Source organism: Acromyrmex echinatior, chromosome 5, assembly GCF_024713525.1.
Source record: "Acromyrmex echinatior isolate Ae372 chromosome 5, ASM2471352v2, whole genome shotgun sequence".
Lineage (NCBI taxonomy): Eukaryota > Metazoa > Arthropoda > Insecta > Hymenoptera > Formicidae > Acromyrmex > Acromyrmex echinatior.
The window spans coordinates 5835772-5863688 of NC_141856.1; the positions used below are offsets into that span (position 1 = coordinate 5835772).

At 36.4% G+C, this 27917-nt stretch overlaps 1 protein-coding gene across 1 annotated transcript; it reads left to right on the plus strand.

The window, feature by feature from the left end:
* Positions 1 to 162: 162 nt before the first annotated feature.
* On the plus strand, positions 163 to 27304 carry Skeletor (DM13 and DOMON_DOH domain-containing protein skeletor). The gene is made up of 13 exons (XM_011061925.2): positions 163 to 6905; positions 13385 to 13522; positions 14684 to 14756; positions 14943 to 15051; positions 15529 to 15691; positions 16303 to 16562; positions 19468 to 19567; positions 19714 to 19898; positions 20353 to 20652; positions 21875 to 22037; positions 22496 to 22689; positions 23099 to 23323; positions 24288 to 27304. Exons 1-13 carry the CDS (start codon positions 6689 to 6691, stop codon positions 26202 to 26204), a joined length of 4044 nt encoding a protein of 1347 aa, XP_011060227.2. The 5' UTR covers positions 163 to 6688; the 3' UTR covers positions 26205 to 27304.
* Positions 27305 to 27917: the final 613 nt, after the last annotated feature.

Here is a 27917-nt window from a genome sequence, read left to right on the forward strand (position 1 = left end):
TTTTTATTACATAGATAACATTGAGAAATAAATATATTTAGAGATATAATTGACCATATAAAAAATACAACACATACGTGTGTATATATACACATATATATATATATATATATGTGTATATAATATATGATACATCATATAAATTTATATTAATTATATATAATACATACGCGCGGTTCGCTACACGCAGATCTATGCATTGTGATGCGATTGTGCGCGGGTCAAGGTGTTCGAGTGAAAGTACGAAATATCAGCAACCGCTGAATAAATCTTCTATAAGAAGCTGGGCGGACGTTCGCGTAGAATTATTGCGGCAAACGTGCGATTACGCGAAGGTACAATACAACGCTATCGCTCTTGATACATCTGATAACCATAACGATTTCCTTTTATCTGGAAATTGTATTTCCTGAAACACAATAATTCGTCGCGGTGATACCGACCTCCGACAGATGAGTGAAATGGCCTCGTGCATTTAGTCCTCGCGTTGACATGTTCCGCCTTGTAATTGTTTGTTTATAATTGCAATTTGCGATTGTAGACTGCTGATTGTAGAAGCTGCCAGAACGATAGAATTTTACGGCGCAAAGAGATAGATAGATACAGCGTTCATTAATATTCTAGGACAAGCCCTCTAAGAATGTAAGGATTGTGAGAAAATGAAGAAAAAATAATGATATGAAGAAATAAAACAAAAAATGAAGAATAGAAACATAATAGAAATTCGGAAAAAATACAAAGAGGAAAAATAATAAATAGAAAATAAAGTCGTAACGAAAAAATAAACAAAAAGCAAATAATAACGAAATTACTATAATACTAATAATAACTAATAAGGAAGAAGAAGAGAATAAAATTAACAGAATAAAAGGATTTAAATGTTAAAGAGTGAGCAGTAGCAGAAAAAGATAGATGGATACTTTTATTAATGCCCTAAGGCAAGCAGTCATCTAAAGATACAATAGATGAGCAAGAAAATGCAGGCAGAAAATTTGATAATATATAACACAAAATTAAGAATAATTATGCCAAATAAGAGAGTATAAGAAAGTACAGCAAAAAGTAACGGAAATATGAACAGAAAGTTCATTTTATTAATTGAACTAAAAAATAAGAAATAAAAAGGAAATGAAAAAAAAGAATATAAGGAAAGAAAACAGAGAGAGAGAGAGAGAGAGAGAGAGAGAGAGAGAGAGAGAGAGAGAGAGAGAGAGAGAGAGAGAGAGAGAGAGAGAGAGAGAGAGAGAGAGAGAGAGAGAATGGATTATAATTGTTTTTAATACACTTTACCACTCTCTAAAATTTTTAGAGTGAATCTCATAGTAAAGAGTGAAATCTCACTCTTTTTATGGATTGAATGAAAATTGAGCTAGTCTTTTTCAAGACTCTTTAATTTTCATTGTTTCGAATGAGATTCCACTCTAAAGAATTTAGAGAGCACCGTAATTTAATAAGCCTATAATCCAGTTGGATAATCCAGTTGTTCGCTGCAGAAGTTCTGCTTTCAGCAGAAACGTTTTCACATCTTGTCCTTTCTCGACATTGCGGCAAGAGAATTAAGAGACGTTCGTTGCGTAAAGATACGACGTTTTTGCAACGTCGCGCCGCGCCGATGGTATCCCGTTCCGACTTGGTTAACGGTCCACAAATCCTCAAGATCCTCTTTCTGAATCGTATATACATAAATCAGCGGGATTCTTTAAAACAACGCAATTATTTTGATCGCTTCTGCATGCATCTAACCGCGCAGCCTTTATTTCCAAGAACGTCGTGCCTGACATCGATGATCAAGATCATGGGAATTTCAATGTTTTTCATTGTCCGAGAATTAACTGTTGCTCTCGTAAAGCAGTCAATTATTCTTTCTAAATAGTCATTAAATCTTGTTAGTTATTTCGGTGTTAATAACAGCAGCTTTACGGTGCAATTTCTCTTCTCCGTTTACACCCATTCCTTCGCTCGCCCAATTTCCTTGCGTTTCGCAACGCTAATTATATTAGCCGCATGTTGTTAATGTTAATTAATTGTTGCATATTTGTCGCATATTTGTCGTACAAATACATCAATATAACATTTTTATATCCTCCTAGATGCTCGATAAATAAGACAATATGTCACCTGTCATCATTTTTTATCGCATCGGCCACTTTCTAAAGTGTGCGTATACATATGTATGTACATCACGTGATCTGCGATTTCTATATAAAAAAGGATCTTATAAATAAGCAGATAATACGCGAATTATTTTGATCGCACTGGAATACCTATGAATATATGACGAGAAATAAAATATCGAGGAACAAAATATAAGTATATAAGGAATCTTTTATACAAGGAAAAACGTATATTTTCACTTTAAACTTATTATATCAAACATCCATGAAATTGATGATGGTTTTGTGGTTGATTACACCTCTACAAGGCTAAAACAAATAAGAGACAATAAATAGAACTTGATCCGTAAAGGTATTAAGATAGACTACTATTCATCGATCAGTAATCATGATTCAGCATCCAGATTTGTTTATGCGACAAAACTTTCACTATTCTCAACTCATTATGCGAGCGAATAGTCATCCAAACAAATTCTGATCTCTCAGATAAGTTTGATTGGTCTTGAAAATTATAGATATTTCGGACAAAATATTTTTTTAACGTTTTGTAAAATGTTTTTAGAATAATAATGATTTTAGTAGCTTTAAATGGAATGTTAATAGTCACTTAATAGTGATAACAACAGTAAATTACAATAATAATATATCTAATAGAATTATATAATATATATCTTAGGTGAAAGGTAATATGTTATAAATTATTAATAAGAAATGTATTGTTTATTACACGTTCACATGTTTATGAGATGCAGGTAACAGTAAAAAGTGACATCATCTTCTTATGAATAAGGATGAGATCAAGTACATTCTACGTAGTACTGATAATATCTACAGCACGTTCGAATTTTTTATCAGCACTGAGAAACATAACAGCATTTAAATGTAATTGAAACTTTCTGCGCTGCAATCGAACCTAGATGTAAGAATACTTATAAAAGTACTACAATGGAAACATAACAGTCTCGTGCGTACAATTACAACAGAAACATTTTTATAAACGCTTCAATAAACATAAACTGTACACTTTTTTCTATATTTTGCATGTTATTTTTTTAAGTCAAAACAATTTTTACCATAGTACATAGTTCCTACATTTTTTATTTATTTTATAATTTTTTTTCTTGTAAATACCCTTTTGAAAAAAATCACATCACGAAGTTACATAACGAAATCAAGTAAATCACATAACTGATTGTTCCAAACTAGTACGTGATTTTTTAAAATCACGTAATTAGAAAAATTACATGATATTAGAAATAACTTTTTATGTAATTTTATAAAATTACGTACTGATTTGGAACAATTCGTTACGTGATTTATATTTAATTACATGATTTCGCGCGTTGTATAACTTTGTGATGTGATTTTTTTCAGTACGGTATTTTTTAAAATCTAAAATATCTGAAACAATTTTATATAGTTTCCCGTTATTTTAGCTCAACATTTTTATGAATGATATAATATTGTATTATTTTTTATTACTTTTATGATCATTAATAATTTTATTAAAAAAAAAAAAATGCTTAGCAGCTGCTTTATTGTATAAAATGAGAACTTTAGAGTTAGAAAGTCAGACATCATTAAGTTAATTGAATTGTTTTTGTTTGAAATTTTCCTCTATTTTTCATCATCAATTATAAAAGATGGTAAATTGCATGACTTACCCTGTGTATTCAGTATAATTTCGAGCCCAATTATTACATCTTTTTTTTCAGTATTTATATAGATCCAAGTATATTTAATTTATATCTCGATATTGTTATCAGTATTTATGCATTCCATCGATTTGTGATCATATATTTGATCTCATAACACATACAATTGTGAATATTTCAACAATTACGTATTCTCATGACTTTAATAAATCGTTTATTATTGTTTCATATGTATCATTCGATTTCAACGGAATGGTATCCAACGATATTGAATGGAGATTCACGGATACATTTAAAAGATACTTATCCAGCTTTGTCCCATTTCTACTAATGAGGATATGCTTTACTGCATTTCAATTAAGAGAGACGTATCGGTGAACTAATTACAGAAATACTCTCGTTAATTCTGGATGACGTCGCGTGCGGACGTTACATGAATCATTACAGCGCACATCGTATATCATTACACATGCGTATGTCGTGTATCCACGATGCGAAAGTGCGTGCGAGACTAATTGTAAGAATGACCACCGAACGTGTACCTGCGAGGAAGGAAGAGAGGACTTTCGCTCGTTCGCAACGCAGGTCGTATTCTCGGATATACGCAGATTCAAGCGTCTCCCGCGGTTTCCTTCGGTGCGTCGGAGGTCTGTCACTCTTGTCATACGTGTCGACTTTCAACAGGATGAAAAAAAGAAAAAAGCTGAAGAGAGGAAAGAAAACCTTCGGCCTCGCGCAAATACGCTACCGGTCGCAGATCGCTAACGCTTCCGGTTTTAGAATGCGCGGCATCGCGCACGATGATCTCCGTCTTATAGGACACGTAACAAAATTATTCCTCCGTACCGCCTTTCTGTTTTTTCTCTTTCTCTCCCGCCCCCTCATACCGTCGCAGAGTAATGAGGTGAGATGCGAGAGGCGAGAAGCGAGACGAGGCGAAGATGAGCGGGATGATTTTCAGGTTGGATCGAAACCTCTTCTTGATTTCTGCACAAACGCGATCAGCCCGCATGCCAGTCCACCCATGAAACAACGGAAAGCGGCTTCTCGCCGCGAAATCCGACAAATTTCCTGTGAGTGCCTCGCCTCGCTGAAGAAGATCTAAAGATGAAGATACGCTTGTAGCAACAAGATCCAATCTACAAAACTAAAAAAAAACTCATCCATATTCGTATGTGAACATCACATAATGTAAAGCTACGAGTATTTCAACGTATTCACTAAGGCCGGTATTTATAGTTGGTTCTTGTATTTAAGACCGTTTTCCGTCTTAAAATATCACAAATCAATCACAGAGTCCCTGACAAAAAATAAAAATCGGAGCGTAAGTCGAATGTAAGAATGACAGAAACGTAAAGCTTTAAAAAAAAAATTGAGACAACAAGACATGGGGGAAGAGACGTTTACTCTTTTTTTTTATATTTCGTTGTCTCAATTTTCGCTTTCTAGAACTCAGTTCGTTTTTATTTTTGATATTTTTATCTTAAATAATATTTAGGATACTAGTATGGTTCTTTCTCTGTACTGCTCTGTGATTGATTTATAACAATCTTAAGACTGTTCTTAAAACAATCTTCATACAAGAATCGACTATCGGAAGCTTTGTTTAGAAGCTTTGTTTACTCTTTTGTTACTTTTCTCTTATATTTGACTTATGCTCAGATTTTTTATTTTCGCCAGAGACTGTATTAGTATCTTAAAATATTACTTAAGATCTTAAAAACCTGTAGGGTGTATTCATAGTTCGTTCTTATTTTAAGATTGTCTTAAGTAATATCTTAAGATGCTAATACGACTCTCTGATTGATCATGACATCTTATTATATTTAGACCAATCTTAATATAAATATATAAACCAACTATGAATATCGGGGAATAGCTTTTAGAAGAGACAAAAGAAATATGAAATATCGTCACATATATAGAAGAAATACATATATGATTGTCATATTTTTTTATACTTTCAATATAAATTTCGTTCTTTTTCATTAAAAAAAAAAATAATAAAAAAAAATAAAGACAGGGGTTAGATCATCCTTGCGGGAAAGTCTTCATTTTCAATGATGAAATCGCGCCTCATTGCGCGGTATTGCAAAACGAATGTCTCGGCTTGATGGTAACCGCGTTACATCGTCGAGGACCCGCGTTATTATACGCGATTCAGAACTCGTTATAGTCGTCAAAGACCTCTCGACGTCGACAGGATCCACTTGCAACTGATTATCCACCGACTAGACTTCTGCTCGACGACGATGTCGACGAGAGAACGTTATCAACGTGCGACGGTATCTTTTAAAAAAAAAAAATCAATCCGTCGCGTTGCAACATGCTCGAGCGATAAAAGCTGCTTCAAACGCGATGCGTTCACTCGGGAAATATTATCGCTGTGCTCAGGCAAGCGTCCTCGCAAACGATGGGGTAACGCGTACGTCTTCATGATGACTGCATTGTAATTACACGTGATGCAGTCAAATTTGTCGCCTAATGACAGCAGTAATTTCGACGCAATGCCTGGAAATCCGGAGCGTGTACGCGTGCATTCCTCTCGCGCGGATTCTCACCGCCGCGCGCCAGTCCGTGATAATATCCGCGAGAGAATGTAATCTTCCTTTCATAATCTCACGGATACGGGTATATTATATTTCTATGACGATTCTCGTGTATTTGAGGCGAACAAAATCCAAGGAGTACGCAAAAAGTCAGCAAGAAAATCAAATTGACATCGATGAACAGAAAAATTTTTCGATCAAAAATCATTTTAACTTTCATGATGTCAAAATAGCGTTATTTTGACTTTCTCTCAACTTGGTGCGTTCCTTGAGAAATGATTGTCAAGTTTTCGTCGGACGATGGGATGGCAATCATGAGACGGCGATGGGACTTTTACCTGGGCTCGCGAAAAGCTGAAAAGTCTTTCCCATGAGAGAAAGACAGAGAGAAAGGAACGGGAATGGTGAAGCAAGGCGAGCCGGTGATCGCGTAGTGGGACCAACAAAGTTACCTGGATCGACAACAGATACTTTTCTCGACAGTAACCACCAAGACACCATGACGACACGATCACTCGCATCGTCCCCGACGCGACGACCGTCGACTGTCGGCCTAATCACTGTGCTCTTCCTTGTCACGGTGGCACGTAAGTGATCCTTTCTCGAGTTAATCATTAAATTTCGATTGATTTAATTGATTTCGAAAAAAAAAAAAAAAACGAAAAACGTTCTCTTTCGACATTTGATAACCCGATTTAGCGACACGCGAATGTTCATTGAGCTCCGATTTGATTGATAAATATACATATTTAGTGAAATCGCGGATTCGCGCAAATCTCGCGGACGAGATAAGTTTAGATGAAAAGATCTCGCGATTGTTGCGAATTGTTTATATTATATTTTTATTGACGAACGTTTTAGTAAGTCAATTGAAAGTAATAGTAACCAAACAACACAAAGTCTAAGATTGTGATATCTTATAGACACTTTTTACTGTCTGGGAAGTTTTTATTAAAAGTTTATTGGATTTATGTATTTATTAAATTTCTCACGAATCCAAATTATATATTCTCTAAAATTTTGAGAATGAATTGTCATTTTAAACAGTGAAATCTCACTGTAAAAGATTGAAAATTGTGCCACTCTTTTTCAACACTTTGAAATAAGATTTTATTTCAAAGAATTTAACTTTTTGTCGACCGCGATTTGAAACAATTACAAGGAGACTGAAATATTACGTTTGATTCTGCGACTCTCATTCCGTGGTTCATTAAGCGATGTCCTTGACGAAAAGTGAGGGGATTAAAGATCTCAGATTGTCGTACAAGTTGTCGTCGGGATATTATCTTCACGCCAATGTGCTTGAAGTTACAAAACATAAATATAAAATTACGTAATGAATGATGTACCGTTACTCGTCGTTGAGCTTCCATAAAATCTACGTATTTTGATGGATTGATTTTACAAAATTTTAACTATCGCCAAAGAACATTTCTAAGAAATTATTCGAAGTAATCAGGATCCTCGCACGCTGATTTCGCAGGCTGTTTCCTTGTCCACTCTACTTACCGTCATTTTGCGGCTTTTTCGCATCCCAGGACGACTTCACGCTCCGTGTTTTTGCGCGCCCATTTTAGCGTATACTTTAGAAAGCAAAGAGAAATTATGTGGTGCTAACTTGCAATTAATAATCGCTTGATCTAAAGACCAATATTAGTATAACAGTTCGCCGGCTTTGTGTTCCGTAATGGAGAGAAAAAAAATGTGATTAATTGCGCGGAGAAATTCAGTTTTTTTCAAGACTGACATTCCCATCGTAGAAATCTTAAAATTTGATTCGCGTGTCTTATGAATTTTAATGCTAGATTTTTTCAAACAGAAGTTAGAAAATAAATAAATAATATTAATACAATACAAAAAAATAGAAAATAATATTAAGATTTACAAAACAATATCGCATTTAAAATTTAATATGACAGAAGATAATCTTTTTCTAACGCTGATATATATGTATATGATTTTCAGAACGATACGCGGGAATTCCAATAAGATAATAATGATTATTAGCAATCGAAAAATGAGAAATTAAAATCGAGTTGGATCTCACTAGAACCTGCTGTTGAAATTTATTAATCCCGCAGAATTCTTATAGAATTCCGATCAGTTTCTGCATTCTAGAAATACATAGCGATTCGTGGGTGTCACGTGTAAATAATATGAGACACGTTCGTGGGATTTATAAACTGAACGGATCTCAGATCTGCGTAAAACTGAATGCCAAAACTTTGAAGATCTAAACGTGAAGTGGCGGATGAAAACGAAAGGGCGATAACACTGCGAGTCTCGGCGGGCCTTCTGACATTTCCAGGCTTCCAGGAGGTGAAAGTGGGAGCCGGATAACCGTAATTGGCCATCCGTATATAACACAAGTTCCGAGTCAGCAATGTCGTAATAGTGTCTGCGAATAGTCGCCAAAATGTTCGCAACGCGAATAATCTCGTCGAGATACAATAATACTCGAGTCACACCGTTGTCTGATTGTGAAAGCTACATCATTCGTTCCTAAACGTTACGGTCGTATTATTCCTTTATTATTGCAAAGAGTGGAAATTACGTCTATTTAAAAATTCATTGTTTCCTTCTACATTTCAAAAACAGGCGCAATAATCACAAAATGCGAAATAATAATAAATAAGAATAATTACAGTCTTAAAATTCAATATCCTAGAAATTCGACGTTAAAGAATTAATAAATTATTAATAACATCATGATAATATATTATGTGCAAACAAAACCTGAATTATAAAAATAAATAAATTGTAACATTTTATTTATTTTTAAATTCTGCATATTTGCCGCATATGGAAATAGCCAAAGGTTATCGTGACAGAAGGAAATTTGTAGGGATGTAAACTTGTAATTTGCGCGATTTGCGGAAGTGATGAGCATACTTTAGAATTTCTCTCGTTTCCTTTTATTTTTCATATGAGAGAAGAACTAAATGTTTTATTGATTGATTAATCAGCGTTATTATTATTTATTCGTATATTGCTTCCACTTTAGACGCATTATCTTTAAAATTTAACGTTCTTTAGTCCTAAATTTAAATTCCTGAACATTTGTCAATCACGCGAGTTATGTCCTGATTAGATGCTGAGCATTGTTCTTGAACATTGTCTTTCTCTTATAATTTCTTTTAGTAATAATTTGTTTTTTTTTCAAACTGATAAATGTCAGTCTTTCTATGCTTCTACAACGTACTTTAATGTCGGTTTAACGTTTTATCCAGTTCTAAGAATTAGAAAAAAATAAGAGTAAGTTAAACCAATATAATAACGTTAATCTGTATTACAATATAAGAGAATAGTGCAAGATAGGCAGACTCATTTGGTCATTCAGTGATGGATCATGAAATCAATAAATCTACCGAGCAAAGCTAAGATCGAATCGAGTTTCTAAAAGAGCGTATTGAACTTCGCTGTTGCGTGCTGAAGCTTTCAGGTGAGCGGCATCCGTTTCACGATACGATGGAACGAAGCAACGATACAACATTCCCGCTTCGAGTCCTATCAATCCTAACATCTCGAACGCGCTGTTGCTATGTTAGTAACATTCTGCAATCCGTGTTCGTCGAATCCCTCGCGGAAACGTATGCAATCGCGCGACCTTGATTGTAATACGCGCACCACGCCAATCTTCGCCGTCCTGACGTTTCTGGATGGATGATGGCCAGTTCCTACTAAGGAATTCTAACGGTGTCCGGGGCGAACGAAGGGTTCGATTTAACGAGGTATATCTCTATAGAGTCAATGTAACGTAAACCGGTGTGTTCGATCCTACGATCTGTCAATAGAAACGCGCAGACTTCACTTCGCATCATTTATCTATTGGATTGGCAAGGAAGTAATTGCGTTTTTTTTAGCTCAAAGTTGTATATACAATATCTTCGTCAATAATGAATGAAATTTAAAATTGAAAAAAGGATTTTAAAGCTTGAAATCTCTACTTTTAAAAGCTTACCACATTTTTTTTTAAGTTTATATGAATTTGATAATTTTTACGTACCAAAAACTACGAGTTGAAAAAGACGGATAATTTTCTTTTCACTTTGTGGGTTTGTAACGTCCAAAACAAATTCTCGACTATCGTGAAAGCTTGATGCTTTCTCTACAAAATCGTTTTTTTTTTTTTAATATTTCTACGATTTTTGGTTACCGCGGATTAAATAAAAGTATCATTTTGACTTCAATTGCTCATAACTCCATTAAAAATTGTCGTATCGCAATTTAAAAAAGAGATTCTTAAAGCTGAAACTTTACTCCATCAAGATATACAATATTTATATTGGTTGGTAAGAAAGTAATTGCGGTTTTTACTGATAGATGCCTTTTAAAAAAACGCAATTACTTTCTTGTCATGAACAAACGTGCGATACGAGTATACATACGACATTCGATGTATCATTATTAAGCCTATTCTACAATGTGCTCTTTGTTTTCTGTTTCTTGTTTTTTACCTTTTTTTCTCCTTTGCGTTTTATCAACAATTGTATTTTTTGCTATATGTATTTCTTGTTTCTTTCGAAGTTCGTTAATTTTTATCTCGGGCGATATAAAATCGAATAAGAAGTAAAAAGACAAGATGTAAAAAATAACAGAAGGCAAGAAAGAAAAAGCACATTGTAGAACAGGCTTTAGTACCTCCTCGTATCCGTGTTTTCTCGTATATCCCATACACGGAAAGAATGATTTTGCTGATGAAATATCTAAAAGTTTAGCTACATACAAATCTGAAAATTATTCTGTTGGATTATTAAAATAATAACAATAATTATATTAGGACTCTTGAATTTTAAACAATACAAAAAGATAAATATAGTAGGCTAATGAGAGCCAGCAACGATAAACGGCGCAATTATTTAGCGAACAATTAATAAGCAGACATTGGATTGATTTCTTCTTTATTTTGAACATTTCGACTCTTTTCGAAGTCCTCCTCAGCAAGAATGATACAAGTATAATTAACTCACATGTCCATAATGCTTAAGTCACTATTAAAATAATTACGCAAGACGCTCAAAACTGATAGAACGTCAAAACTTTTTGCAGCTCATCTTGCTTGAGATTCCAACGTAATTATTTTGTTTGATCTAATAACATTATTTTTAGATTTCTAGTTAAATTTTTAAATACTTTAGCAAAATTGTTTTTTTTTCGTGCGAGCTGTTCTGTTTTATGTATAATATTTTCTCGGATTTATATATCTTCGGTTACGATGCTTATTTTTGGAAGATGAAGACCTGAGAAAATCTGAGATTCAAAACGAGCTCGAGTTATTTGAATTCGTTTCAACACGAATGTGAAAATACATAACGTTCCGTGCCACTTGCTTACAAGATGACTTCTTGGAGGTTCGAAAGTAAGAAAGATATCAAATTGGGGAAAGAAGTTCCAAGAAACGCTAATCGTTGACTGTTCTGGGCGAACCACGTCGACACGACCACAAACGATTCGCTCCGTAGGAGCCGGAATGCGTTTTGCGGAACCCAGTTTTGCGTACGGGAGCGGTAACGATCTACACCGAGCGGCTCAATCAATCGTTCTTGACAATTTATTCGCGAAGTCGAGAAGTTACACCGCGGTTACCGTTATCCGTCGTACCGTACTTGGGAGCGAGTCTATCAGCTGGCCCGGCCATACAAATGGGATGTACCATTCTAACGAACCCAATAAACTCGTGTATGTACACGCGCATTATTATACGCGGTTACCGGTTCTATCTCTGCCACGATTTCTAGAAGACTGTCTTCTAGATGATAAGACGTAGCTAAATGGCATGCGAATACACCATCGACATACAGTGTACTAGATGAAACATACAGTGAGATAAAAATAGCCTAAATTCAGATAAATATTTATTTGAATACTGCCAACTAAACATTTACTTACAATAAATAAATATTTACTTAATAAAAAGAAGCGATTGTTAAATTAAATTAATGTTTTTTTGTACGAAATAAATATATTTGTATATTTAATAAATGTTTAGAGTTGGCATTATTCAAATAAATATTTATTGAAATTTAGGATATATATTTTTTTTCTCGGTGTATGGATAGATTTATTATATTTCTGTTTACTCTCTCCTAAAACAAAATTCCACCGATAGGACAATAGTAGAAAGAGAGTTCCGTATAATTACGTTTCTTTTCGGATTTGTCAAGCTGAAAGATCAAAGAGCTAGATTTCGCCACTCGCTTCGATCAATACTTGATGGATACTTTCCATTTAGTAATACACGTCGATGCAAGTGTTTTTTTTTTCCTATCTTTGTTACTCTCTGAATGTCAAGAAGGATAAAATGATGTTTGTGTCGACTTGTATCACTAAATGGAAAGCACCTACTATATGTCGATGTGAATGATGCATGTATGGATATACATTCGTATCTTTTTACCGTACGAGAAGAATGCGTTTCCACGTCGGGAATTAGACGCGCAAAACCGAGAGTTACATCAAGGCCGATGAAGTTTGCCTGGCTATTGACCAGTAATTCATCGTATTAAAGCATACTTCCGCGCTTTGTCATTTCTCACTGCTTCGCGACTCTGTATAACTAATTTTCTAAAAATACCCACCGTTATTTGTTGGGCTTTCAGAAAATCCCACGAGAGAATATAAATTTCGAACGAGAAATTTCTATAAAGCAAAAGATGTAGCAGAATAAAATCACGCTGTCTGTGACTTTTTTCCTTATGCGCAAGACGGTAAAAGTAGTCTTTCTTTTCCCAGCAATCGGATGCGCATAATGTCACGTAACTCGATAAGTGGTCAACCGATTATTCAGTTGCAACATTATTGTACCGTAATTGTTATTTATTTCGTTGCACACAATTAATCCCCCGCAGTTTATCACTTACTGTATTTGAATAATCGTCCGGATGCAGAACGCAAAACAAACGTTAGAATGTATTCAACGAGCCTTGATAAGACATTGGAAATTATTGGTAGAGTATGAAATCGCATTCTGTTTCGTGCGATTTCTTATTCCGAGTAGTATATAATTATTCCACCGTTTATGCTAGTTACTTAATGGTAATCGTGATTATGAATTTCCTTTTGGCAGAAATATGCAGCGGAGCATATTACGGAAAACTGATCGGTAAGTTGTCTGAACTTCAACATGGCGTGAGCGGCGAGGTTTACGCTGTCGACGCAAGGACGCTATTTATCAAGGATTTCACCTACGATGGCGAAGGTCCAGGTTGGTACATCGCGGTTGCGGCGCGGATTAATCTCTTCTCTCTCCGTAATCAATCATACGGAAGCGAATTATCTTGCCTGTCATCATCAGTTATTCAACTGAAGAAATATTTATTCGAATTATTCGAATTTTAATATCGAGTAATTCATGCGTTATACGATTATTCTTATGCGATTGCGATAATAATTGGGATGATGTAAGAGAGATGATTTAGAATAACGCATTCCTATTAATTTTGATAATATTTTGAAGCTATTAGAAAATCGAAATACAAGTAAACTTTAATTTTATAAATTATAAAGAATTGTAGGCTTAATTGAAATTAATTGTGAACAAAGAATAATGCTAATTACGAGACAACGCAGATTGATCGTGTGTGAATTGCGCATATTATTTAGATAAACATCGAATAAACGATTCAACTCTTTTTTGGGTCATCTTCAATACTAAACTTAATTAATAATTGTATAATTAGTATAATTAATTAATATATTAAACCTTATAAGCAGAATACATCGTACAATCGAATAAACATAAAAGCAAGTAGTACAAGATAGTCAATTTCGAATTCACTTTGTGAAGTAGTTTCACACAATGAGTCATTAGGCAGACAAAAAACATTTTGTAAAGCACTTATTAAAGCCAATTTTCACAGTACGTATCACAAAATTAAATTTTTAATGTTTTAACAGTTCAAAGAATGACGATCTCATAAAAATCTCGTTTTTAATTTCATGGCCAGTAAGTATAAATAAAGTATGAATGAAATGTAACACGGATGTCTTCCGATTATGTCGCACGGATGTTTTCCAATTACTCCGAGTTGTGAGAAAATTGCGAGAAAACTTTCCCTCGGCCTGATAGACTGACCGCGATCGACTTTTCTGCCGGAAAAACTTTCCTAAATCTCTCTGGCACGCGCGTTTCGTGACGTGTTAATAAACTGCTCGAGATACTCCGTTCTCCATTAATGGGATATATCTAGATGTTTATTAGAGCTTCACAGTTTGAAACCGTGTTATATGTATTTGATATCTTAACGCTTAAACGAAACCGTTCGTCGTCATTGACGGCAGAAATTTGTTGTATAAATTTTCTCTATCGGTATTGTTAAAAAATTTTGATCGATAAGATCAATGATAAGAGTGTCGTTCTTTTTAGCTGCCTTCTTTTACGCTGGAAACAGCAAAGGTCCGGGCAACAACGGATTCCGAGTACGAGACGAACGCGGAACGTAAGTAAAGCTGATAGTATCGTTCTTTCTCTCTCTCTCAATTTCCGATAATTTCTGTCAATTAAACGTAATTTAGCAAATTATGATTGCAACAGCTTATAATTGTCGAATGAAACCTTCGTCGATTTTTAAGCGATTGTTTCTTCCTCGATTATCGACACATTAATTTTTCCTTTCGCCCAACAGCACGAACCTCCTTAAACGGTATCGTAAGAAGGACATCACGCTGACCTTACCAGACGGCAAGACCTTGAATAACATTAAATGGTTTTCGGTCTGGTGCGACGAATTCTCGGTAAGTAACGGATGTACGATCGTGACCTTGGATCGCGCGATATCGGCTATACGTACTTGCTCGTCCACAGGAAACCGGTATCATTTTCTCGAACTACAACTTTCACACTCGTGCGGACTTAACGGCCGCCTGAATCCGTGTGTCAAGTGAATGGGAAACGGCATGCGTAACTTGATGAAACACTACACGCGGTCACCGCGGATTTTGCCGTACGCGTCCGGGATTAGATTACAGAAACTTTTAATAGGATCTTATTTTTTAACTCGGATTTTTTTATCTCTTAGATGCATTACATTTTATTTTGTCATTGAAAGAATCGCAACTTTCCCTTTTCCACGTAGCTCTCCAAGACATAATAAAAAAACATCCAGAGGATGTCTTATATTCTCAAATTTTTCCTCGAATCATGGTCACGTAAGCCCTTGGAAAAGAGAATTAATGTATTTTGTGATGAGCGGAGGAATCGTTTTCGTTTAGGTGAACTTTGGCGACGTCAGGATTCCGCGAGGCTTCGATTATCCGAAACCACAGAAGCTGAAGGCATTGAGCGGCATACACGGTGTCAGTTCGGAGCCAATTGTTATCGTAGACGCACAGACTCTTCTTATACCCAGATTCAGTTACGACGGGGAAGCACCTGGCAAGTCTCTCTTTCTTTCATTAATAACATATCATTTTAGGCCTTGACATTAATGATAAGTTATAAGTCGCAACATTTGTGTAATGGTTGATGTTTTATGCAAAATTTTATCGGGAATTCATTATACGCTTCTTTTTGTATAGTTTGTTGGATCCTCACGATACAAATTTATCTCTTTAGCTTTTCGCGAACCTGTTTAAAAAAAAACTCATAAATATCACGGATTCGCGTTACGTAAGGTTCCGCATGGAAAAAATATTAGGAGAATATATGGATAAGTAAATATTAAAAATTAAAGAAATAAAAAAATTCAGAAGAAATTAAACGTAACGCATGGATTGTTTGATCTTTACATTTTTTTATTCTGTAACATTTAATATTTACTCCTATTTCTATTCTCTAAATTCTTTGAAGTGAAATCTCACTCTAGAGACTGAAAATAGATTTAGTCTTGAAAAAGAGTTCAATTTTCAGTCTTTAAGAGTGAAATTTCATTTTTTAAAGTGAGATTCACTCTAAAAGTTCCAGAGAGTAATATTTTATCCATTGTGTCCAGGGTTTAAGACTTCCATTGAAGATCAACAAGTGACGAATATAAAATTATTTTGCAGATGCCAAGTTCTGGGTAGGCGCCGGTTCGACTCCTTCATCGCAGGGTATTCGGGTGCCCGATGAGAATGGAAAGGAGCAACCGTTGCGTCGTTACGATCGCAAGACAATCGTGCTGACATTACCAGCTGATCTGACAGTTCACCAGCTTGGTCACTTTGGGGTATGGTGTGAAGCCTTTGCTGTGGACTTTGGCCACGTTCAGATCCCACATAGTTTGAACATACCACCATCCCTCAAAATGCTGGGAGTTTCGCCACAGGTATGTGTCAAATGTACTTCTTATAGTTACTATAGTTGATTATAGTATAGAAGGGAGAATGGAATAATAGGGACAGTAGAGAATTAACAACAAAGAGAAAAAATTCAAAAATTAACATTAAAGACAAAGTAGGTAGTTAATGCAAAAATTGTGTATGTATTAGGTGTTGGAATTAATTCGTAGCGTTTTTAATGAAAGAATGTTATTTATTTCACATGAGCATTAAAAAATACATTAATGAAAGTACTTCCCATCACTTGTAAAACGCTACGAATTAATTCCAACACCTAATATTATTTTCCTTACACTGAAAAAAAATTTGCGAAATTTGAATAAATATTTATTTCGATGGGATCATTTGTGCTTATAGAAAATAAATATTTATTCGATTTAACAAATGATACCTAGATTTAAGTTTAATTTGTTTAAATTGAACAAATATTTATTTACTGTAAATAAATGATTCCATCGGTACTATTTAAATAAATATTTATTTAAATTCCGTGAATTTTTTTCAGTATATATTTAATTTTAATAAAAGTATTGGAATGTTTCGGCCTTTATCAATAGACAATAATAAACTTTGTCTTTAATATTAACTTTTGCAGTAATAAAAAAAAGTATTATGATTAATTAACACGTAGCTCATGCACTGTGACGCTTCACTTTACTTAGAATCTACATAATGATTACATAGCGATCCAAAATCGATGGCATTATTATTGATTTCTTTTTTTTTTACTTCCGACTACTACTTGACTGCGAATAACTCTGATCAAACTGACAGTGTGAGAACGCTATCAACTTCGCTCGCTAAGGACATTCGGTATTACTCCTATTTTTAATCTTATGTTTAAAAAACAAGTATGTATCAAGTTTGGGTCTTCTCACCTTATCGTTTGACACTTAAATGTTTATGTTTATATTTATGTGAACACGATGTGTTTGGAAATTAATTTAAAGAAAATAAGGTGGACACGCGAACAGTTTCACTCGAGAAAACGTGACTCTGACTTGCGAGCCAAATGGCAAATATTTCAAGGTAGCTTCCTCTCTCGCGATTTTCCTGATTTGTTAAAGCCTTTCATATCAAGCTCGCTAAGCGCGAGCTGTATAAATCTCCAACCTCAGCAAATCTCTGCTCATGGATAAAAAAACCCTGTCTCTGTCCTTGTGTTGCAGAACGTGCATCGCGGAGGGCAGGGACAGTCGGAAGCGTTAACAAGTGCATACGAGATTTCCTCTTTCGCTTCTTCATCGCCTTCCCCTCTCGCTATCTTCCCTTCGTTCGCGAGCTCGCTCTCGCAACAGCATCAACGACCGACGACCTATCGGCCGCTCCTCCGTCGGGACGATCAGGTCCAAGTAGTTCAAGCCGTGGATCCTCTGATACCCACGCAGGCGGAGGACCTTCGTCAGGCGCAGTCCCCCGCCTACGCATCCGTCGCTGATGTCGCGGGCTATCAGGAACAATTTTATCGCACGGCCGACGTAGCGTCGCCGACATCGTCCCAGTATCATCCTCAACCGTCGCCGCGATCGCGCATCCGCCTAGCCGAACCGCAACAAAACTCGTACGCGAGGCTCTTGCATTTCCAGGGCGACAGGAGAATCGACTCGTTCGTGCGTTACTAATCGCGCGACACGTTCTCTAAAACATTTAGAGTGAATCTCATTCCGAAGAGTGAAAATTCTCTCTTTACAGAGTGAGAAAATTGTACCACTCTTTTTCGCGACTAGCTCAATTTTTACTATTTAGAATGAGATTCCACTCCAAAGAATTTAGAGAGAACCTATCGATCAGACATGCCCGATCTCTTACGCCCCGGTCTTTTGTTCTGTGCAAAAAGATGTTCCTCGTTCCTCTCTCGCGCGCCTTTTTGTTAAGACAAAATTCCGAAAATTTTCTTGGAAAACTACGAATTTTCCGGCACTCATCTCGAAGTTTTTTATCATGTTGTTTTAAAGAGTGATATATTTATATATCATTTTACTGAGTACAATTACTACACCACTTTGCTTTGTATAATAGGCGGGTTTTTTTTTAAATTCATCGATTACTCAATCGCATTATGCGCAAATGCAGCTTTATTGCTACGTAAAAACTATATTTTGCGCGTAATGCGATTAAATTAAAAAATTCATTTTATCTCAAGCTATTATTATACGTACTTTTATTTTTCCCTTCAAATCGTGGTGAAAATTATTATTACAGCAGTTTCTCGTACATATCTTTCGTAAATGTACATCAAAATTTGAATAACTATAATGTAGAAGAATGAGGAATTTCTTAGATGTCCATTTTTGCTTTAATTAATATCTTATATGTATAAAAATTTCTTTTATAAAAACGTACTCTCTGGAGAGCCTCGAATTTTTTCACGTATGTATATACCTACGCGGGTGATATACAACATAACACGTATAATATATATGTATATATACATACATATACACACATATACGGTTCACGCGCGCATGTGTGTACTATATTTTTGATATTTTTGTACTCATTTTCTATATACACGTGTATGTATTATACATCAAATAAAAATATTTTTTACAATTCTGAGCTTTGCTTATATCCCCAAGCATGATTTCAACAAATAATAACTGCGTCTATTAATTAACATTATTCCACATCTTTAATTACTTGTTGCTCTAAAGAGTTGTTCTTGCGTGAAAGTTAAACGGAGCGTAAATAAATTAATGCATAAAATAAGAGAGAGAGAGAGAGAGAGAGAGAGAGAGAGAGAGAGAATGTACAGTATTCATTAAAGTACCGATTAACTTTACGAGAACAACTTCAGAAAAAAAGTAGTCTGCAATATCGGGTAAATTATCGATAAATTTAGTTCCGCTTGAATGCGCATTAGCGAATGAAGATTGGACGATGTGATTTCAGTCGAAACTTAACTGCGAGGTTCTCGAGGACAGCTTAGCTTTCGAGGTGCGATGGGCCGTGGCCGGAGATAGCATTGTCATCCAACTGGTCGCGAAGTTAGGTAAATATAGACAGCCATGAAAGAGCCGTGGCTTCGACGGGCAAAGAGATGTTTAAAAAGTACAAAAGGAACCGAGAAAAGACGTCTAACGTGTCTCTAATGTGTCTCTAACGTGAATCTCTAAAGTTCTCGAATTGTTACGACAGATGACGGACAGTACATGTCCTTCGGATTGTCCGCCGACACGGAGAAAAGCATGATGGTTCCTGGGGATGTCACCGTGGCCTGGGTCGACAAGCAGACCCTGCAGGGATATGCCATCGATTACTCCTTGAACGCGAAGTCTCAGTGCTCCGGACGTCGTGGTAGCTGCCCAGACAGACGCATACAGGTATTTTCAAGGAACACGCAAAAGTCAACGAACTAAATATCAAAACGGCTTTATTTTGATTCCTAACGTTAAATTTTGTAACAAAAAGATCATCATTTTGATTTTTATGATGCCAAAATAAAAGTCATTTTGATTTTTTCTTCTGGTATATTCCATGGATTATAAATAAAAGATCAAATACGCTTATAATATTCGTATCAAAGAGATTGAGGTTGAACTGGATTAATCGAAGCAAAATTTGATATACTAAACTTGATATTGATTTTCTTTCTCTAGATTAGTCAATTTCAATCTCAATCTCTAGTCTGATGCAGGCATAAAACTTTGACTTATGAGAAACCACTTATAAGACGCCACAATTATCCGGAAATAATTTGATTCTCCTTGAAATGTACTATTAAGATATACTTTCCACGAGTTGTCTCCCATAGCAAAGTGACTCATTCTTCCGCAGGAGAACACGGACTCGGTGCGGTTGTTGAACGCGGCGATGGTGAATGGCTACAGCATTGTCACGTATCAGAGACCGCTGAAGGCCAGTGACGAGTTGGATCTACCGATACTGACGAACGGATCGCAGGCAATAATCTGGGCCATCGGGCCGCTAAACGATCGGCAGGAAGTCAGTTTCCACAGCCACTATCTGAAGACCGATCGGTTCATCGAATTCGCCAGACCACCCGCATGGAATTGTCCCATGCCGGATCAGGAGCTTCCTTATGGCGATGCTAACGAGACAGCAAGCAACAATCAAGTAAGCATTAAAGCGCAATCAAGCATAATTAACACGTTGAAACTAAAATAATTATTCGTCACCGGTACTTCACTTTCAATGACACTTTAGTGAATGTTTAGTACTGTCGAAATTTTTTAAAATTGCTTTGCTAAGATAAACGTATCTAGTGCATCTATGTCCGGACACAAAATTTATTATTATTAATCAAATGCTTTTTTATTACTGTATTATAATTTAATTACATTAAAAAATTACAATTAAATTGTAATATTACATTTTATTAATATTACAAAAAGCGTATTTGAGACCATTATTCATTGGGACTGGACAGTACCTATGTCACCCGGAGAGTTACACAAAACTTTATTTATTTAAATTAATATTAATCTCAAATGCTTTTTACCTTAAAGATCAATTTAAATTAATTGTCTTTTGTTATTAAATATCTATTTTCCCATCAGCATACTAATTTTCTAATTGTGATCTAATTTTCTAACTGGAAAGTAATTGTCTCACCGGTACATTGCATTCTATTACTTATTTAAATATTTTAATTAATAATTATTATAAGTGGGTTCAAATAATTTTTCCTTGTTTAAGGGAGTCTTGAGTTTTTAAATGAATATAAATATTTATAAAAACCTTTCTGATATTATAAATTGCATTATTTATGATAATCTATACGCTTAAATGTCCGGCTATTGGTATGTTTATCTTAAACAATAAATTTTGAATACCATAAGTAATTAGATGATAATTAAAGTAAAAAGGATTTGACGTTACTTTTTTATAGAAATATATCTCATTTAATAATATCACACAATATTTTATCATTATATTCGTATGATAATGAAAATTCTACCGTAGAATAACACGATAAGTTAAACTCATTTGGGTCGATTCTAAGCAGAATCATAAGATTCGTAACATGTTCTCATAAAACTTTTGTAAGAACTTATGACTAATATTCTAATTTTATGCGTATGTATCGTAAGACGTACGATTATTCATAAATATAAGCACTTAAAAATTCTTACAAGTTTTACAGGAATATGTTATGAGCCTTACGATTCTGCTTAGAATTTAGGCATGAGTAACATGTAAATCGTCATACGTTAAAGTCGCAGTTAAAGTTAAAATTTAATTGAGGGTAGAATCATTTGCACATTAGTGCATAACAAAACAATATTATTTATATTTTGGCATGTCGTACTATTTTTTGGAAAATGCATTGAAATAGCTCGCCACGAGAAGGCCACAACGTGTAGTGGCAACTCCTGCACCGGCTTCTACGAATGACGCTTGGGAGATACCACCGATTCAATGTTATGAGCCGGAAGATGGTATTTTCTACGCACAAATGGGACCCACCGGAGGAAAACACGGCTACCCGGCTATTACTGGTAATAAATCGTAGCGATTAATGTAACATTGGGGTATCGTCTCTTAATTCGAATCCAGGAACTTTATTTCGCGCGTAACACGATATGCAAAATTGCATGTGTATCACTGCATTGAACTATCACCAACAAGAAAATCTATTCTTGAAATAATTTATAATTATAATTTATAATTTTACAAAACAATTTCAATCGACACCGCTTTTATAAACACTTTAAGTTTTATTAGCGTATTTTATTTTTCATACAGAAAGTAAAAGTACATACGGATTTGATTTCTTTTTGCGATCTTTATCACAGTGGTTTGGAGATTTAGGGCACATTTAAACTTTCGCGAAGCTAATCAAAATTCGCATGGCACTCAATCTGCGAAATGATCGCGAGAAAGTCCTTGCACAAATCACACAAGAAAGCCGCATCGCATCTATACTCCGAACCGGTCTCCGCTTCACTTTCTCCAGGTCACGTTGGTTGGGGGATCTCTTGGTATATCAATGGATTACTGATACCTGTGATTAATGTGGTGCGGGGCAGGAGATACACTTTTGTCGTGGAAGGCGGTTCAGATCCCGACGCTCCGGCGCGTTATCATCCATTCTACATCACAGATGACCCGATAGGCGGGTATTATCACAAAACAGCTGAGGAGAAAGCGGTAAATTGTCTTGCACATGGAAAATATTTTTGAAAATAAGAATATCAATTCTGCCAAAATGTAGATTCGCTATATTTATTATTTCCACAAAAGCAAATGAAAGGAGGTACACGTTGCCGCATAACTTCAATCGAATCTCCCTATCATTATCTAATTATCTAATACCCGTTCCATCAATAATGTAGATTAATTTTAATCTCAGTCCAATTTATTTCTTCATCTTTTTCTAGATCTAACACTTAGAAAAAGACAAAGAATAAATTGTGAACCAAGATTAAAGTTAATCTACATTAATAAAAATGGACGTAATCAGTGTACTTGACGAAGAATGCGCGAGAACGTATAAAATATTATAGAATATTGATGACACGCGAATGGTACATGGCTGTTCACTCTCTGATCTTGACAGAAAGTTAAGATATTCGCGGGTGTACGTCGACAACGCGGCAAGATCATCCCCACCGGCGTAGGTCGCCTCTGCAACTGGGTGCCGGATCAGAACCAACCGCCCGCGGATGAGTTCGCGTCCTTCGGTGCTTATCAGCGTACCCTGACTCTCGAATGCGATCACGGCGAGCCGGGCATCGTGGAGTGGACACCCGATGAGAATACCCCCGACACGGTGTATTATCAGGTAATCTGTGTTTCATACGTGGTACATATCTGAACGTGTAAGTGACAACACGAGAAAAATAGCCAGAGCGTCCTTGACACTGTCGGGATACGATCGAACTTACTCTGTAAAACTTTTAAAATTCCCCCTGATGAAAATTTTTTTTTTTTAAATTTTTCATATAATTTTTCAGAATTTCTATATAATTTTATAACTTTCTCACATTTTTTATACGAATTGGAACACTTCTCAGAAAATCTACATCTTTTCTCAGAATTTTCCATATATGTTAATTATGAAATATCGTAAAATTTCTAAGATTTTTTGTAAAAATTCTGATGAAATGTTATGGAATATTTTTTAAAAATTATGGGATGAGAAATTTCAGAATTCACTTGTATGAAGAATTCTGAGAAAAGATGTAAACTTTCCGAATATTTCTGAGTATTTCTGAAAAATGTTCCAATTCGTACAAAAATTATGAGACAAATTTTCACCAGGGTCACTCTGAAGAATGAAATCTCAGAAATCTCTCTCTCTGTTAAAGATTGAAAATTGAGCCATTTTTTTTTTAAAGAAAGACTGCTTCAATTTTCACTCTTTAAAATAAAATTTCATTCCAAAGAATTTAGACAGTAAATATAGACGTTTACATGACTCGATTTACGTCGAAGTTTATAACATCGATGTTAGAAAACTGGCCAATCACAGTCATTCTATTCTTCAGAAGAATAGCTATGATTGGCCAGTTTTACAACATTGATATTATAATTTCGGCGTAAATCGAGCCATATAAACGTAGTCATGGTTTCTGATTTCGCAGAAAGTAAACCGAAGTTTACTAGATAGTTACTCTGCAACTAATTGTGAACCTCTACATAGTCTATATATTGATATTCGCTCGGTTGTACCTATACTTATACATATCTTGTAAATAGATCTTTGATTTTGCACGCTCGAGATTCTGCATGCTTTTTGTTTCTAGTGCTTCACACATCGTTACCTAGGCTGGAAGATCAATGTCCTCGACAACTGCGATGCCAGCGAGGCGTCACCGGCGGCCAGTGAGAAGCGCGAGGTGTTCGCGGAACCGGACCAGGGTCATCAGGACCTGGAGTACGGCGCTAGTATTTCCGTGCCGAGCAAGGTAACGCCAACGGCGGAGTTCCTTCATCAACAGCATGCCCATCATTCTCATCGCGAATACGGCCACCGTTACCCTCATCATCATTCAACGACTAACAGCAAGTTAAGCGTCTCGCATCCTCAGCTACTAACGAACGCCAATAACAATTACGATCGCTTGCAATCATCACCATCGTCCGAAATCTCGTACGAGATACGTCCAAGGGACGCACAACGCGTTGACGAGGAGATCCTACCGCAGCAGAAGCAGCAGAAGTCGCAGCAACACCGATCGGCCATGATCGTTCATGAATCGCCATCATCTCTTCACGCTGGAACTCATGTCACAGAGCTCGCGCGGGAGATTCAGCATACCGCCACTAACCAGGAATTGTCTAACCTCGTTGCAGATCACCAACGACCATCACTGAGTCATGGGACAAGGTTGCCCTACGTAACAGCGGCCATCAGCAACACCCAGCTACCGTTCTCCCGAGCGCCGCATCATTACGCGAGCAATTATCATCACTACGTCCGTCATCAGCTTCCTTCGCCTCCTTCTCGTTATTATCATCAGCTCGAACCACCGAGGACCCAACTGATGATTATCCGCCGGCCGGTGACATTAACGCGCCGTCCAATGTTGCAGACATTACAGCAGGCCGCCAATATGATAACCACGGGCGCGTTATCGTTGCCATTTCCGTTCTCCTTCGGTTCATCATCCTCGCCGCGACCGATCCTCATCGAACGCAAGAAATCCGTTTACCGACCACCTGTCGCAATAACAACGCTGAAGACGACGCCGAGGACGATGGCCGACAAGGCGTCGCTATCCGGGAAACTCACGGCAAAGATTGACACGAAGCAACGTACGAAATTCGAGGCAAAGTTAGGATCGGATTCGGACATCACTGAGAATCACTTGGGTCCCTCTTGGAAGCTTTTGAAACCCGCGCGCAACACCGGCTTCAACCCCGATTCCATCGTCATCGAGAGCGGCTTTAAACCGATCATCAGAAATGTCTTTGACAAAGCGCCAGATGTAACACAGAAGAGAATGTGGCAGGACGGGCCGCTCAGAAAAAACGGGGATTATCGTACAATCGATGAGTTCTCGCCCGTTTTCGTACCGTCGCTGCCCGTGACATCGTCCACGATCGACGGCGGCAGGAAGCGGAAGAAGAAGACATCTTCCACGCGTTCCCCGCCACGTTTCGATGATCTCGACGACATGGAGATGGCGGCCGATCTCAGACTAGATACCTACTATCTGCCGCCAATCGGGAGGACTAGGCCGGAGGAATTACCGTCACCTTCCTCCTCTGATGTCCTAATCACCTACGATGGTAAGAAGCTGAGTGACTCCACCGGTCTGGCCAGGTCCATTTCCGATTCCGAGCATCACGCCAAGGGCCAATTGACCTCGGATATTCTTAGTAGAACACCGCAGTTCGGTAAGTTCCAGGGTGAGCTGCCGCCGCTGATTCCCGGGGAGATGCGTGCAAACGACTCGATTCCTCTCTCGTATGGGAAGAAGAACCGTCTAGCGGCCGTCGATCTATCGCCGCGTCAACAGCTACCGAAGACGAGCACGAGGTTGAAGCTGGTAGAGAGGTCGAAGAGATCGCCTCTGGACGTCGGTCGCACGATGTCCAGCGTAGACTTTCAGCATGAACATCGAGAACGCGACCGGATCGAAACGATCAACTGCGGAACGCGCCTCGGCAATTTCGGGTGGGTCGTTCTAATCGTGATTGCACGTCTCGCGATCTGAGAGATCGGCGACCGACCTCGTGTCCTCCGACGAAGGCACGCCGTATCCTCGACGGGACGTCGGAAGGGATTGGAAGACGATTGGAAGATTGATTGTCTTGAGCACGCCTGCGTGGCTCGCGACGACACACAGGATCGTTCGGGAATAGTAGACGATATACTCTCCAACTGCGTTAACACCGGGGAAGGCATTACTAACCACTGAGAAAACCGCTGGTTTCCTATACAGTAGTACAATCCACCTGTCAAGCTCGCGTCTCGCATCTCTGGTACTTCGATCCGCTCTCGATCGTGTTCTTTGCGCGGCGGTCATTAGCCGAATGCCGATTTACGTTCCTTCCATGAATTGAATTCGGACTTTTATTTCCAGACATTTTTATAATGCTCTTAGATATTGTATTGTTTGGAAAAGGAAGTAGTATCTTAGTAAGTCTTATACGTTAATCTACGCACGCGTTTACTTTCTTGTTCCGATATTAACGGAGTTATGTAATTTATATGTCTGGTATCAAGATTGTAATTATCTGCAGAGATTCTGTATGTAATTATTTAAAAAAAAAGTTACATAAAATATAACGAAAATATGTAATAATAACATATACGATGACAGACACATATATAAAATTGTTTTGAATAGATATTTAAACTCGAAAATTATGAAATCATGAAATTATGAAACTTTAAAATTACTAATTAAAGAGATTCTTAGATCTTAGATTTCGAGAAGAGCATTTGCAATCAATAGGAACGGGAGATACTATATATTACGTGAACGTTCAACGCAATTCAAATGCGTAAAAATCCGTGGCAATAGCCTGAAAAACTGCAAGTTTATTTTTCTAATTGCAATAAATCTACATTTTTTGATATCGTGACAATAGATATAGCATAATGATAATTGATACAATTCTAAGGAACGGAAAAGTTTACAATTAAACCAGATAAAAAAATAGACGTGTGAAAACCTGATCGAGTTTCAAAAACGCCGGCTTACAACTGATGGCAGGAGGCGTTTGCAGCAACAGGTACTTGTTGAGTTTTGCTGGCATATTTTTGTAAATAAGTTAAAATATTTGTTAATAAAGGTAATCTCGACACATAGTTGTCTCAAGTTGTTGTATTCCCTGCTTCTAGATACAATCGAGAAAAACTCGATTCATGGATTCTACTTCAAAATAATAGGCAAATTTTCGATAAACTTTATTCTTTGCTTCATTTAAATTAGACTTTAATAAAATTAATAATTTAAAACAAAATTTTGTTTCAGATAAATAATGAAGAATTAAATATTAAAAAAATATAAAATTGAATACTAATATATATGGTGTATATATACACATTTCTTTAAATGAATTTAACTCGAAGAACGTATAATAAAATGCCGTTTTCGTTAGGTAAATTTTTTAAATAATTTTACAGAATTTTTTGTCGTGATATATTTTATCGCAGATTTGGTAACACCTGTATAAGATGAAACATTCGCAAATATGATAATAAGCAATATTTTATTGTATATAATAAAAAACAAGTCTTACAAAACAATTAATACGCAACTAGTGTGTATACAACGTTAATATTATTACATACGAGAAAAACCGATAAAAAAGTCACTTGTCTTGAATTATAATTAAAAAAAAAAGGATAATAATTTGTACGATCTCTAACTATGCTAATCTAAACTATGCTTTATTTATTATCTATTGCACGTAAATTT